Source organism: Chanodichthys erythropterus, chromosome 7, assembly GCF_024489055.1.
Source record: "Chanodichthys erythropterus isolate Z2021 chromosome 7, ASM2448905v1, whole genome shotgun sequence".
Taxonomy (NCBI): Eukaryota; Metazoa; Chordata; class Actinopteri; order Cypriniformes; family Xenocyprididae; genus Chanodichthys; species Chanodichthys erythropterus.
This window is the reverse complement of record NC_090227.1, coordinates 17,298,001-17,312,848: the sequence shown is the minus strand read 5'-3', so window position 1 is coordinate 17,312,848 and position 14,848 is coordinate 17,298,001. Positions and strand designations below refer to the sequence as shown.

General features: G+C 38.4%; 1 protein-coding gene across 6 annotated transcripts in view; it reads right to left on the bottom strand.

The window, feature by feature from the left end:
- mvda (mevalonate (diphospho) decarboxylase a) overlaps positions 1-14,631 on the bottom strand; it is a 180,411-nt gene extending 165,780 nt beyond the window's left edge. For 2 of the 6 annotated variants that reach the window (XM_067389058.1, XM_067389061.1), the window contains exons 1-5: positions 12,895-13,093; positions 11,825-11,895; positions 11,584-11,698; positions 11,347-11,493; positions 11,076-11,275 (exon numbers count right to left, since the gene is read on the bottom strand). In XM_067389058.1, coding sequence (XP_067245159.1) covers positions 11,076-11,275; positions 11,347-11,493; positions 11,584-11,698; positions 11,825-11,895; positions 12,895-12,970 — 609 coding nt within the window. In that variant the 5' untranslated portion in view covers positions 12,971-13,093. Of the gene's footprint in view, positions 1-11,075; positions 11,276-11,346; positions 11,494-11,583; positions 11,699-11,824; positions 11,896-12,708; positions 12,809-12,894; positions 13,094-13,204; positions 13,429-14,466 lie in introns of those variants that run through there. The other 4 variants (XM_067389059.1, XM_067389060.1, XM_067389062.1 and 1 more) reach the window with 4 other exon arrangements.
- Between the last annotated feature and the right edge of the window lie 217 nt (positions 14,632-14,848).

Genomic DNA, 14,848 nt, shown 5'->3' with positions numbered 1-14,848 from the left:
TATTACAATATAAAGTAATGGTTTTATATTATACTTTAAAATATAATGTATTTCTGTGATGCAAAGAGTCTGAATATAGGCTTTTAGTTTAAAAGCATGTGCATTTGGAGAAATATTGGATTCTCATATGCTTATGTCAATTTTCTATACAGAGGAGTTATATTAATTTAATATTCATTGTCATTACTATGAGCGCTGGTGTTTTCAATTCATCCTTGAAGTCGTAGGGCGCTCTGTGCATTTTTAGTCCACAAATTCATCTAAAAGAAGAAGAGGCTATTCCATGAATGGAGTTTCCAATTCATACTGCAGCCGGAGGGCGCTAAAGAAACAAAAACTCATCTAAAATTAATCTATAGAAGAAAAGAAACAGGAACTAACTGCATGTCTTCTAGAGATCGCTAACCATTGCTTTAACATCCAAATAAACACTTTTCAAGACAATAAATACACGATTGACACGATGTATGCATGTATTAACTGAATTTGCGTCTGAATAGCACTCGCTCCGTGGGCGTGGCCGCATTAGCGGATAATGAGCTGAATCACGGACTTCTGACATGGCTCTCTTTTCATACAGATTACATAAACACAGAAGGTTTGTTTTCGATTTGACTTACATGATTTAAAACCTGATATCTTAACGTTTTTTTAGACATAAGTGTAATTTTTTTGTCATTAGTATTCATAAGTTACAGTTCATTTTCTGAGAACTATCAGATTGGAGTTCGTTCAGAGGGAGAGGAGAGATCACGCATCATGTTAGTTTTCTTTATTTTACAAAAAGCACAACATTTTGTTTTTACTCTGAGTGTACACAAATGAAAGAAGATATTCCACAGATTAAAATGGTGTATAACTCTTAATTGTATGTGCAACATTGACGGAGTAATTTGAGTCTCTTTCACACTGATAAGAAAAAAACCACGGTGGTATCGCCGGCGATACCGTCAGACCTCAGAGTGTTAATTAAAACCAACTTGGCCGAATGGAGATATTCATGCTTAAGTAAACGAAGAATGAAATAAAATGACACATAGGAGGAGGAATAAAGTCGAAATAAAAATGAACTTAGAATTTCCTTATAGATTTCGGAATCTAAAAGCAAAGGTAATTGATTTAATAAAATTTTCAAATTTAACTAAATTCAACTTGGCTGCATAGGGATAGTCAGGTGAATGAAGTATTAGAATGAAGTGGAAATAAAATAGAGGAATAGGGAGAAATACAGAGATGGGCGCCTTTGAGGCGTGCCTTGTGAAGCTTCGGACTCCTGTGAATCATTTGTCTTGAACCAGTGATTCGGAGCGTGTGTCAAGCTGCTAGTCATGTGATTTCAGCATGGGCGTAGGTTTGGTCTCAGCTTTGGTGGGGACAAAAATCTAAATAAATAAATATAATAACCTTTTTCTATTATAAACACTATTTACCCTCCAATACACTCACGTTAATACCTGGGGATGTGAAATGCTGAACAACCATACGGTTTATTAACAAACAAACATAATTTACTATGTACGTTAATAGCGTATTTATACTTACAAAAAACACCGTTGGCTAATTGACATTCAGTTACTTGCTAACGTAGCATTCTATCATCCTGGGTAACACATACTATCACCAGTTAATACTATTTTCCACAGTAGAATCTGCATTTGAAAGCCTGGTCAGTCACTACTGCTAGTTTATTTGTGTGGCTAGCTAGTTATTTTGCCTACTTACACTCTGACTCTGCTTTATGAAAAAGCTTCTTATGTCCCGTGGCATCTACAAAGTACAAAAAGGGGCAAAAAAACGCAATATTAAAATGTTTTTACTCTGGCCTTTGTATGTGGCAGAGAGACAGCCCTGGTAACTTACTGGTAACATGCGCGCGCGCACACACACTCAAACAGGCGCACCTATCTTAGTGGGGTCTCTCCATAGGCGTAATGGTTTTTATACTGTACAAACCGTACTACCTATCCCCCTACCCTACCCCTATCCCTAAACCTAACCATCACAGGAAACATTCTGCATTTTTACATTTTCAAAAAAACATCTTTTAGTATGTTTATTAATCCATTTCCCTCGTGGGGACCGCTGGCTGGACCCCACAACGTAGGTGATCTCAGCTTTTTATTACATTGTGGGGCCATTTGGTCCCCACGATGTAATATAAACAAGAACACACACACACACACACACACACAAACACGCATTGCTATCTTAGTGGGGACTCTCCATAGGCGTAATGGTTTTTATACTGTACAAACTGTATATTCTATCCCCCTACACTACCCCTACCACTAAACCTAACCATCACAAACATTCTGAATTTTTACATTTTCAAAAAAACATCTTTTAGTATGTTTATTAATTCATTTCCCTCGTGGGGACCGCTGGCTGGACCCCACAATGTAGGTGATCTCAGGTTTTTATTACATCGGGGGTCCCCACGATGCAATATATGTCAGAACACACACACACACACCACCCGCTCGCTCGCTGCTAGTGCAAGCACAAAAGTAGTCCCGGCCCGTGCGTGTAGCCTGTAAGATACCCCGCCGCCAATCAAATTACGGCGTTTCTTGTACTGTCGTCGTCCTGGCCGTTAGAATCGATCCAAATAGCAGTGCAAAGATCCAAATAGCAGTTCAAAGGAGCTTGCTAAATATTGGTGGGGACAAATTTGTCATCTCAAAATATTGATAGGGACTAGTACCTAGCGTCCCCCCCTAAACCTACGCCCATGGATTTCAGTAAACGAGGCTTCATGATGCGTGTCGGGGGGTTTGAAATGATTTGAAATGTGTATGGTTCATCTCTAAGTTCCATGAACCCATGTCTATACCTGATTTGTATATGAAATGTGTTTAACAAATTTAAATGATGCATTTGACAACGAGAAGAGACGTATTGTCATGTTTGTCTGGTATAGTCCAGTTTTCATTAACAAGCTCTACAGTTTACTGGAATATCATGTCTTAACAGAAACCTCATGTTTAAGGATATTAGGTGATTCGTTGATCACTTTTAATTGATTACAACTTCAATAAAACATTTGTGAATGGTTTATTAAAGATGTCTCTTTAAGTCTTCGCTACGCTTAATGTTCTGACTCGCAATTGGCGGTTCAGTGAATCGTTTGTGACTCAGTTGATTCATTTGATTCCGAGCTTCACAACGCTTTGTGTTCCCATCAACAGTTCAAATCAGAATCCCTCCTGAAAGGGATCCCAAAGTCTATAAAGTCTTCGGCTTGAATGCTTCACGCTCGTACGTGTCTAGGTGCTAGCCGGGTGCTAGCAGCTTTTAGTCGAGCTAAAGGGTTTTAACTTGTAGGGCATACGTGTAGGATTTCCCTTGAGCTAGGCTACACGCGGTTTGTTGTTTGCAAAACAGTCTGTGATGTGGGTGCTGTTATCGGACTTTCAGAGGTGTCTGCTCTCCACGCTCTGTTGTCATGCGTTGCCATGAGACCAACGCTAGCCTGCAACACGATCAGAATAGAGCAGAATTCTAACTGTGCTGCAAGTCCGCATTGAGAATTCCAGTGTGGTCAAGTGAATGACGGAGGCAAATCAGACACAATTATTGGTTAGTTAACCAATAGTTTTAAGCTCACTCGAGTCTGTCCCCATCCCCCGGGAAGCTTTCAGTTACAAGTTTATTGCGCTGAGGAATGTGGTTGCCGCATGGAGAACAGAGTAGAGACACAGAAAATCTGCATCTTCCCTGCATTTTCCACACAAAACACAGACTCTATGGCATTAATGTATAGACAGACTGTGCTATAAATGAATCCTTCTCAGGAAATGGTATCCATTATTACTGATGTTGTATTGTACTCATTGTATTTACATGTTTGATGATTGTTAAATGTTATGACCTGCACGGTAACTTCAATCATGCCATGTTTAGTGTCTATACGTTCGTAGCGGGAAGATTTAAATGCTTGTGTATGCGGTACATCCATACCTGTGCTACACATCAGTATTAAAAGAATATTTAATAGTTCTGATTCAAGAACTCAGCTTGTTAATCTTTCTGGGTCGTAAAAGCCCTGACAGGAGGGGTGTTGCCACCCAGAATTACAACATCTTCATTGGTCCGGTCAACAACTGAGAGGTGTGACTTTGACCAGAGGTTAAAAACCAGCGAACAGTGCCACTCCCTCTCTTCTTCCTTGCTTCTAGACGACCGAACAAATCTCCTTGCGGCCGGCCTCTCTAGGCCCGTCCGCAAGGCTGGTAGGCCCCCGGCCTACAACACCCAGCCATGTGCTCATCACCCAACAGACTGGCAACAACTTCAGATGATAACTTCAAGAGTTATCCTCAACCTGCAGATCCGACGCTCTTCAGCCTAAAGGCATCTTGCAAGTATTGTACATTTTAATGCTAAACAGCGATTTAGTATTGATTTGTAAAGACTTTACCTTTGCTATTGCTAAAAGAAACTGATGAGTCCTTTCCAGATTTCCTTTTACATTTCATGTAGCTCTAGTAACAGCATCTCTTCCGGCTCAACTCTATCATTACTCATTCTGACTTGCGTGTGTGTGTGTGTGACCATTTGTGTATGTTATGTTATGTGTTTGTTAGTTTAGTTATGTGTTTGTGAGTTAGTTAATAAAGATTGTGCACAATACACGTTTGGTTCTGACTCCGTCTGCTAATGAATTGCCTCTTAAGTGATAGATCCGGACTACCTGCTCTGAGTAGTACAGTACAATAAGAAATATTATTTTTCCATAACTTGGAAATTGACATTTCTTAGAATTAATAAACAATCAACCCTGAGCGTTCACTGGACGAACAGGTTAACTGATTGTAATGTTAAGTTTAATGTAGCCACGTCCAGTTAATCTGATTAACTAATTTGCATATTCATAATAAATCATAATTAATAATCATAATGAATTATGAATAATTATTAATATTTCCCCTTTGAGTTAATTTTCGCTACACAAGCATAACTCACAAATCACAACAACACATCACCTCACAGACATGCTGGTGATTGCTAGTTAGCTAAGCTAGAATTTATACCACAAATTCGTTGTGTGTTTCATATGTGCGGCCCAGCGCATTAATATGAATACAGTGACGTAATGAATAGTAAAAAGGCCTAGAACACCATTACAAACTCTGTAGTGAGATTTCTTCGTCACACAGGTAAATTTATGCTGCTTAATCTGGAATTCCGTCATCAGAAAAAGGCTTATGCCTTTACCGCTGAAAGTGGGGATTTCTTCGCCCAAGATCAGGGAAGTTTATTTGTTTGTGCTGCTAATCTGCGATTCTGTTGTCAGAAAAGTCTTACGCTCGTTTAGCAAATGAAATTATTTCTTAGATAATTTCACGTTAGCTTCTTCGTACAATTTAAATATGCATTATAGCATTGAGGAACATCCTGCCGTTCAAGGGAATGCGCATTCAAGCCCCAGTTTTGCTGATTTTATCAGAAATTTGTATGTGCATGTATAAGATGTCAATAAAGATTATCAAAACAAATGATTGCTTACTGGTCCATCTGCAAACAATTGCTTAAAAATATGCCTTTCGTTCTCCACCAGAACACCAAACACATAACTAAACTAACAAACACATAACTAAACTAACAAACACATAACTAAACTAACAAACACATAACTAAACTAACAAACACATAACTAAACTAACAAACACATAACTAAACTAACACATAACTAAACTAACACATAACACATAACATAACACATAACATAACACACAACATAACACACAACATAACACACAACATAACACACAACATAACACACAACATAACACACAACATAACACACAACATAACACATAACATAACACATAACATACACACATATGTAGGTCACACACATATGTAGGTCAGAATGAGTAATGATAGAGTTGAACCAGAAGAGGTACTGTTACTAGAGCTATAGGAAAGTCGAAGACACTCTGGAAAGGACTCATCAGTTTCTTTTTAGCAATACCAAGGTAAGTCTTACAAATCAATACTAAAATCGCTGTTTAGCATTAAAATGTACGATACTTGCAATGTGCCCTTAGGCTGAGGAGTGTCGGATCTGCAGGTTGAGGATAAATCTTGAGGTTATCGTCTGAAGTTGTTGCCAGTCTGTTGTGTGATGAGCACATGGCTGGGTGTTGTAGGCCGGGGGCCTACCAGCCTTGCAGGCCGGGCCTACAGAGGCCGGCCGCAAGGAGACCTGTTCGGTTGTCCAGAAGCAAGGAAGAAGAGCGGGAGTGGCCTTGTTCTCTAGCTTTTAACCTCTGGTCAAAGTCCAACCTCTTAAAATTGATGCAGCCAATGAAGGTGTTGTGTTTCCGGGTGACAACACTCCCCCTTGTTGGGGCTTTTATGACTGAGCAAGATTGGCTGGCTGAGCTTTGAAGAAGAACTATTAAAGATTCTTGTAATACTTGTGTTGCACAGGTATGGACATACCGCACACGCGAGCATTCAAATCTTCCCGCTGGGAACCCATAGACACTAAACATGGCATAATTGAAGTTACTTTAAATGTATCATAAAACCACATACATACGTGAATACAATGATTGTAATACAGCAATGGTAATAATGGATAACATTTAATCTCCTGGGATTGTTAATGTTTATTTATAAAACTGTCTGTCTGTACATTAATGCAAGAGAGTCTGTGTTATGTTTGGATAATGCAGGAGAGATGCACGTTTTGTGTGTCTCTTCTCTGCTCTCCATACGGCAGCACATTTCTCGGTGCAATAAACTTTTAACTGATAACTTCTCGGGGGATGGGGACAGTCAAATCCCAGAGTGAGCTTAAAACTATTGGTGAACTAACAAATAACTGTGTCTGATTTGTCTCAGTCATTACACTATAAATAGTAACTAGTTATGTATATGTATATGTTATGTATGTATTATTTACATTTAATTATTTGTCTGTTGCATTATTTAGTATGAAATCTCTATTAGATTATATGGCACCAGATGTGGGCCTCCATGCCCATATCTCATGCCGTATAGGATATGAGTGAAAGACCCACCATCAGGCCCACATCAATGTTTTTTCAGGTGGTCCAGAATTCCCTAGCTACGGCCCTGATCTTGACAGAATAACTGAACTTGCTTTAATAAAGAATATTCTATATTTAATGTATACAGTAAGACTATGCAGTGTTATATGCAGTGTTATTTTACATTTGGTCATGTTGGTTATTTTACATTTCCTTTTTTTTTGTGGGCTATTACTTATCTGAATACCACCGTGTTAGTACATAGTTCAAACTTAGTACAAAGTTCATAAAGAGATTGGAAACCTAATCCATTTGAATTGAGTGGTTTAGTCCGAAACTGAATGATGCGTGAAAACAAACCTCAAAGCTCAAACATGCTGCGTAACGCATGAGAATGAATTGATTACAAAGCACATTTGAGCTTCCAGAAGAGGTTTGTTCTCACACAACATATGTTTGCTGATCAAAGCTTATAAGTGAGTAAAAATGTAAATTAAAACTGTTCATCATAAAAAGTTATCAAGTCTCTTTAGGAACTTTGGGCTAAACCACTCAATTCATATGGATTAGTTTTCCGATCTCTTTATGAACTTTTTGAAGCATCAAAGTTTCAATTGCATTGGCCATCTATGGAAGGACAGAAAGCTCTCAGATTTCATCACAAAGATCTTCATTTGAGTTCCAAAGATGATTGGAAGTCTTAAGGATTTGGGACGACATAAGGGTAATTAATGACAGAATTTTCATTTTTGGGTAAACTAATCCTTTAATTTTTATTTTCGTTCTGTTATATTTATTTGTCTGTTTTGTATGTAATTATAGTTTCTTTGTTCTCATTGTAATGCTGACATTTTACTTGTCTTGTGTAATTATTTTGAGGACTTTTCCTTACATTAGTTAACCTAGTATTAGTTTTTAATTGCGAATTAGGAATTGCGGGCTCTCAAAGCCGAGGGAAGTTGAATTGAACGCTTGTACAAAAAATCTGGTCTTACTGTCCATAAATAGATGTTCGAAGAGCAGCAAATTAAGTATCATCTTGCTCTTAAATCCACCAGAGAGGCTCATTATTCACATTTGATTAATGATGGTGCAGAAAATCCAAGATTGATGTTTAAATCAATTAACAAACTTCTTAAACCCCATAATCAAGATATTTGCTTTTCTGTTGAGATGTGTAACAAATTCCATAAATATTTTACAGAGAAAGTCCCAAATATTTATAGCTCCATGGAAATTGGTTCCACTCTGCTGTCTAATGAGCCCCATCCTGCAAATTCATTTTCTATTTTTTATAATTTTGTTACTGTCAGCACTGATGATATTTTAAAATTAATCATGTCTATGAATTCATCTACATGCTCCCTTTACCCTATCCCTACTGAGTTATTTAAAAAGTGCGTAACATTCTTGTGTCCCTCCATTACTGCAATCATTAATAACTCTTTATCTACCGGTCAGGTTCCTTCAGCCTTTAAAGTGGCTGCCATCACACCAGTTCCTAAAAAATCTGGTTGTGATGTTGAGGACCTGTCTAACTACAGGCCTATTGCACATCTACCTTTTTTGGCTAAGGTTCTTGAGCGAGTTGTTGTTAGCCAGTTGCAGCAACACCTGTCTATTAACAATCTCCTTGAACCGTTTCAGTCTGGATTTAGATCAGGTCATAGCACTGAGACTGCTCTTGTCCGGGTCACAAATGATCTTCTCATTGCTGCTGATATGGGGGTTTGTAGTATTTTACTTTTATTGGACATTTCTGCTGCTTTTGACACAGTATCTCATGATGTTCTTCTTGAAATGTTGCGTGTATGGGTCAGAATATCAGGTACTGCACTGGAATGGTTTACATCTTTATCTTAGTAATCGATTTCAGTTTGTGAATCTGGGGAAAAATCAATCCGAACCAACATTAGTTCAGCAGGGTGTCCCACAGGGGTCTGTACTTGGCCCCATCCTGTTTAGCATTTATATGCTGCCTCTGGGTTTGATGATTCGCAAGTTTGGGTTAGTGTTTCACTGTTATGCTGACGATACACAGATCTATGTTAGCATGCACCCTAATCCAAACCTTGCAGTCAACTCTTAAGGCCTGCTTGGACGAGATAAAAGCTTGGATGCATGATCATTTTCTTAAGCTCAATGAGACAAAAACAGAAGTCCTGGTCGTCGGAACTCCAACGGCCTTGCGCAAATTTAACTGTTCCAATTTAATTATTGGCAATGACTTTGCTACCTCATCTGCTCAGGTACGTAATCTTGGCGTTATTTTTGACCCACAACTATTGTTTGATGCCCATATCAAAATGGTATCAAAAACTGCATTCTTCCATCTAAGAAATATCGCCAGACTTTGACATTCTTTATCGCTGCCAGATGCAGAAAGACTTATTCATGCTTTTATTACATCGCGGCTTGATTATTGCAATGCACTTTATGTCGGTCTCCCGAACAAGTCCATCAAGAAATTACAATACATTCAGAACTCAGCCACCTGGCTATTGACTTATACAACTGCTCGTTAACATATCTCCCTGTTACTTTATAACTTGCATTGGCTTCCCATACAAGCACAAGTTGATTTTAAAATACTTATTTTAACGTATAAAGCGATTCATGGGACTGCCCCTGATTATCTCTGCAGTTTAGTTGCCTCCTACACTCCAGGCCGTTCTCTCCGCTCCTCTGGGTCATGCATTCTTCAGCAGCCAGTATATAATTTAAAGTCTATGGGTGGTCGAGCTTTCTCTGTTTCAGCTCCATGTTTGTGGAACGCATTACCACCTGTGATTAGAGACTCTCCAACACTAGACTGTTTTAAGAGGAACTATACTCTCATTCAGGCGTAATAATCAAGGAACTTTGCTGCCGTATCATGGCTGCAGCAGGCGCAATGATATTACGCAGCGTCTCTCACAAACGTCTCCATGGTTGCAAGGCACGTTCCCTGTGCAAGCAGGGGCTCACGGGCGCTGCGTAATATCATTGCACTGCTGCAGCCATGGAACGGCAGCAAAGTTCCTTGATTATTACGCCTGAATGAGAGTATAGTTCCTAGCCATATCAGCCTAGAAAATCACAACTTTTCATTTTCCGCTGGTCTTAGTACACGATGTAACTACAGAAGAGTCAAGTTTTAAATAGGAAAAATATCAAAACTCTTTGGTCATTTTTAAGCGCAATGCTAATGGTCTAATCAGATTCAATGAACTATGCTAAGCTATGCTAAAAGTGGTACCGCCAGAACCGGAGATCGGCTGAATGGATTCGAAAACGGTAAAACTCAACTGTTTAACTCTAGGGGAGTTGGAAAATTAGCCTATTTTCAAAAAAAGTGGAGTGTTCCTTTAAAGACTCACCTTTTTAGAGCTGCTTATTGTAATTGATTATGTCTTGTTTTACTGTATTGTCAATGTTGTTATTTTTAATCTGTGAATGTAGCGCTTTGAGTCTAAGAAAAGCGCATTAGAAATAAAATGCATTATTATTATTATTATTATTATTATTAATGAAGTATCGATAATTTTGAAATTTCACTGATATTTAAAAATTACTCATATTGTGAAATAAGACTTTGATCACAATGCCCAGCAATAATAATGTGATTTCAATATTGACCAAAAATAATCTTGATTATGATTTGTCATAATCAAGCAGCCCTATCAGCAATGTTTAAATTGTTGGTCTATAGTATGGTCATGTGACTTTGACATATCCTATTACAAAAAAAGTACAAAAAGACAGTGGACTCACTGACCACCTCAGAAGCGAAATTTCAGTTCTTCCTGCAAATTCTCATAATTGTCTTAGGCACACCACTATATTCATCCCAGTTGTTTTGATTGTGTATTTACTGTGGATAGTGGGTTTTTTAATATAATATAAAGAACCTCTCTCAAAACCATGTTCCATTCGGTTGTGCGCTGTCTAACTATTTGAAAGGAATCCTGTGTTTTAAGTGCCAGATTCAATTGACCATGTGTATCAGAATACAACTAATTAAAGAAATAACCTTTTATCCACATTATATGTATGCTGCTGCCATTCTAACGGTTAAATCCACACACTCACCACTAGGATCAATACTCTGAGCTCTGGCCAGTACGACTCAGATTCCACTTGTTCAGCGATACTGTCTTTCCCATCTGACGATTCCCCCATCTTCCACTGGACAAAGCCACCATACAAACTCCTGCATGCACTGCCAGAGCCATGTCGTGCCACTGCAGACAGCTCACCCTCCACACCGAACAACTGTGACAGTGTGTACACTAAAACAAATAAGTTTTTACATCAGGAGCACAGAATATCATACATTTTATGTAATTTCTTTTTTACTTACCTAGACAGGCATAGCCTGCTGCAGAGGATGCCAGTCCTGCAGCAGTGGGGAAATTATTCACAGAGCAGATATGGACCTTGTTGGACACTATGCTGACATCAGAAGTTGGATCGCCAGTATTCCGTCTCTTGCGAGCTAACCTTCGAACTAGTGAATTAAAATTAGTTTAATGTCACAATGACAGCTTCTGTCAATCAGTGCTTAATAATGTTAATGTTCTGAAAGTTGGGGACATACTTTCCTGCAGACATGACTGCAACCTGGGGCAGCTGATATCCTCCTCCTTGCCATTCAACCAGATGCGGTCTTGCTGGAAACTTCTGCTGCATGCAATTGTTGTCATTGTTTTGAGCTGAGAAAGAATTATAGTATATAATGGCAACATCGCTGTTTCAGCTAATAATCTGGAGCTCTAAAAATGCACTGTGGTACAGCAACAGATGTTGACAGGACTAATAACATGAGGACTATCAGTCACCTGCTCCTGATGCAATGTCACACTGAGGGATGAATTGATTGGCAGAATGAGATCTTCATCGCGTTTCCCCCCTGATTCAATGGCAATAAATAATGACTCAACAAAACTCTGAGTAGAACATATTCAATATTATAAATATTTACAGAAGATACCATTTCCCCAAGAAGTATTTGGTCACTTAATTCACATTTACAAATGTGCAACTGTCACTGTATTATATTAGGTATAAATTTTTCTCTTCACTAAAATTTATTTTTCTTAATTTTTGCTCAATGCCCTCTAATCAGCTGGAGCTTTGAAGATTTTTGGGTTCCTCGCCACTGTCCCCTTTGGTTTGCTTAGTTCGGGATACTTAATATCCAGCAATGTTACTTAATAAACTGCACTGACACTATTGTTTTCAGTTGAGCTGCTTATAGCTAAATTGGACTTGGTTCATAATAAATGATCTTCACAGTTATTGAACTGAACTGAATTACCACTGAACAATCACTGAACTGAATTGAGCTGAATAAGGACACTATGATCTTGCTACAGCTTCTTTACAGCAAAAACTGGAACTTGTCTTATATTTAGATGTTTGCATTATTTATTCTGTTATTTTCCTGTTTATTTTCGTGAGCTCTTTGCTGCCACTGTGTATATACCCGTTCACAAATATGAAAATATGTAAAATTACTCATATCGTGAAATAAGACTTGGTCATATTGCCCACCAATAATAGTGATAAAAAAATCGTGATTTCAATATAAACCAAAAATAATCTTGATTATGATTTTTGTCATAATCAAGCAGCCCTCTCAGCAATGTTTAAATTGTTGGTCTATGTACATGTGACTTTGACAGACATCCTAATACAAAGTACAAAAAGACAGTGGACTCACTGAGAAACTCAGAAGCGAAATCTGCTCTTCTTGCAAATTATCGTTTATTTTAGACACACCACTATATTCATTCCTAGTTGTCTTGAAAATAAAATGAACACTGTAAAGATTAAAAAAACTTTACAACATCTTATAATAATCACAATTGAATATTTACAATTACGTTTGAAAGACATGCACACTTACAGTATTTAATGACCGCAATGTTCACTGGTGCAGTGCAGGTGACCATAGCAAGATTTTGGTGACCGTTTTCCGGCATATTCCTAAGATTATAAAAATTAACAAACAGATGATTTAACAAATGTGAATTATTTACACATACAACATGCAATGGATACCAGCTACTGCTCGACAGTCTAAAAAAAACTCAAAGCAAATGAAACACAACTGTGAATTTGGATTGGTTTACGCTAAACACGAGGGTCCGTATTTGACCAATTGGAGAGATCACAGTACAACCCCATATAAAGTGAACCAATGATTGGGATCGGACCATGGTTACGCAGAGACGGTCAGCGGCATTGTCGAATAGAAAGCCAGATCCTCTGCGCATCATGCTCTGCGTCACCAAAGCTCAAAAACGAATCGATGGGAGAAAGGAAGCTTTTCGAAACTTTCCCTGCGTTCCAATGTCCATACTATCCACCCTAAATAGTATGTGAGATTAAAATAAGTGTGTCCCAAAGCATAGTATGTTGAAAAGAGTATGGCAAAAGTCCCCGGATGGTCTACTATTTCCGGTAGATTTTCGAAGTGTGGATCCGTGCACACTATAGAGGCTAATATTGCCCACAACCCATTGCGCATTGGACGAGGATTCAGTTCAGAACTACAAACACGAGTAAAAAGTGTTAAAAAAATACAAAACATGGCGGATATATGCAATCGACGCTGAGGGATTTGAGTGACTAATAATCAGTTTAACCTGATAGAAAATATATATGTAATGTTACCCGTGTTATTTTTCATCTGCAAATACCAATGTGGACTTTTATGAAGATCCGATAATGGCCATTAACTTTTAAATGCATCATTATGCATTAATATGAGGAGAGTTCTCCACATGAAAGACCCGCGACTGCAGATCAACGTGCTGCATTTCACTCCGATACGGTAGGAAATTAGCTAAATGAAATGTGGAGGAAGTAAGATGATTGACAGGCCAGTTTACGGTGACAGGATGCGACAGAGAGAAAAGACGCGATTGTATGACGTGTTAGTATGTCCCAAAGCTTGTCTACTCTTTTACTACACACTCAAAAGTAAGTACTTTTTGTTCACAGAAAGAGTACATACTTTTAGGGCGTAGTATAAGTAGGCGAATTGGAACGCAGCATTAGTGTGCTTCTCAATTCTTATTTGTGCATCCTCGTTTCCTTTCTTTGCTTCCTTTCCTCGCGTCTTAGCTCCACCCCTCCAGGATGCCAGGGGAGGACGCAAGGAAAAGACGAGAGGACGGAGGAATTCAATCAAGTGAAATGATAAATCTTCGCTCCCTTTAGCGTCACTTCAAAGCGTCATCAGCTGCGCATCAGGGATCTACCCACATGTTGTTAAATTGGTTATTTAAAAAAATATATAATAAATATTAATAAAGCAAGATGCCTACTTGAATTATATGAGATATAAAGTTTATTTAATCTGTAAAAGTAAAACATACATTTAAATTATTGTGACAGATAAGAAGGGGGAGGAGAATTTATGCGTGCGTCAGGTTACTCGAGGAGAAAGACTTCCGCAAAGGATGCACCTGACCTGTGTATCCTCGCTCATGACTCCTCAGAAAGCCTCCTCACTCCTCGTTCCTCGCCTCCTCGCGGTGCAATTAGAGAATTGAGATGTCCTTCAAGATGGCTGAGCTCGATTGTTTTCCGGGTCATAGGATGGAGGACGGAGGAGCGAGGAGACGAGGAGGGATATTGAGAAGCACCCTTTGAATCAATTGATTCACTGGTTTCGAAGCTCTCGAAACGCCACACGCTGGTGACATCTGCTGGTCAAAACACTAAAACAGTGTAAATGCAACGAAAATTCAGTCAAAACATATAGCCAAAACAAATCAATTAAAAAAATATTATTGAAAGTGTAATCTATCAAATGCAATTAACAAATCATCTATTACATATGGAGAGTCTGT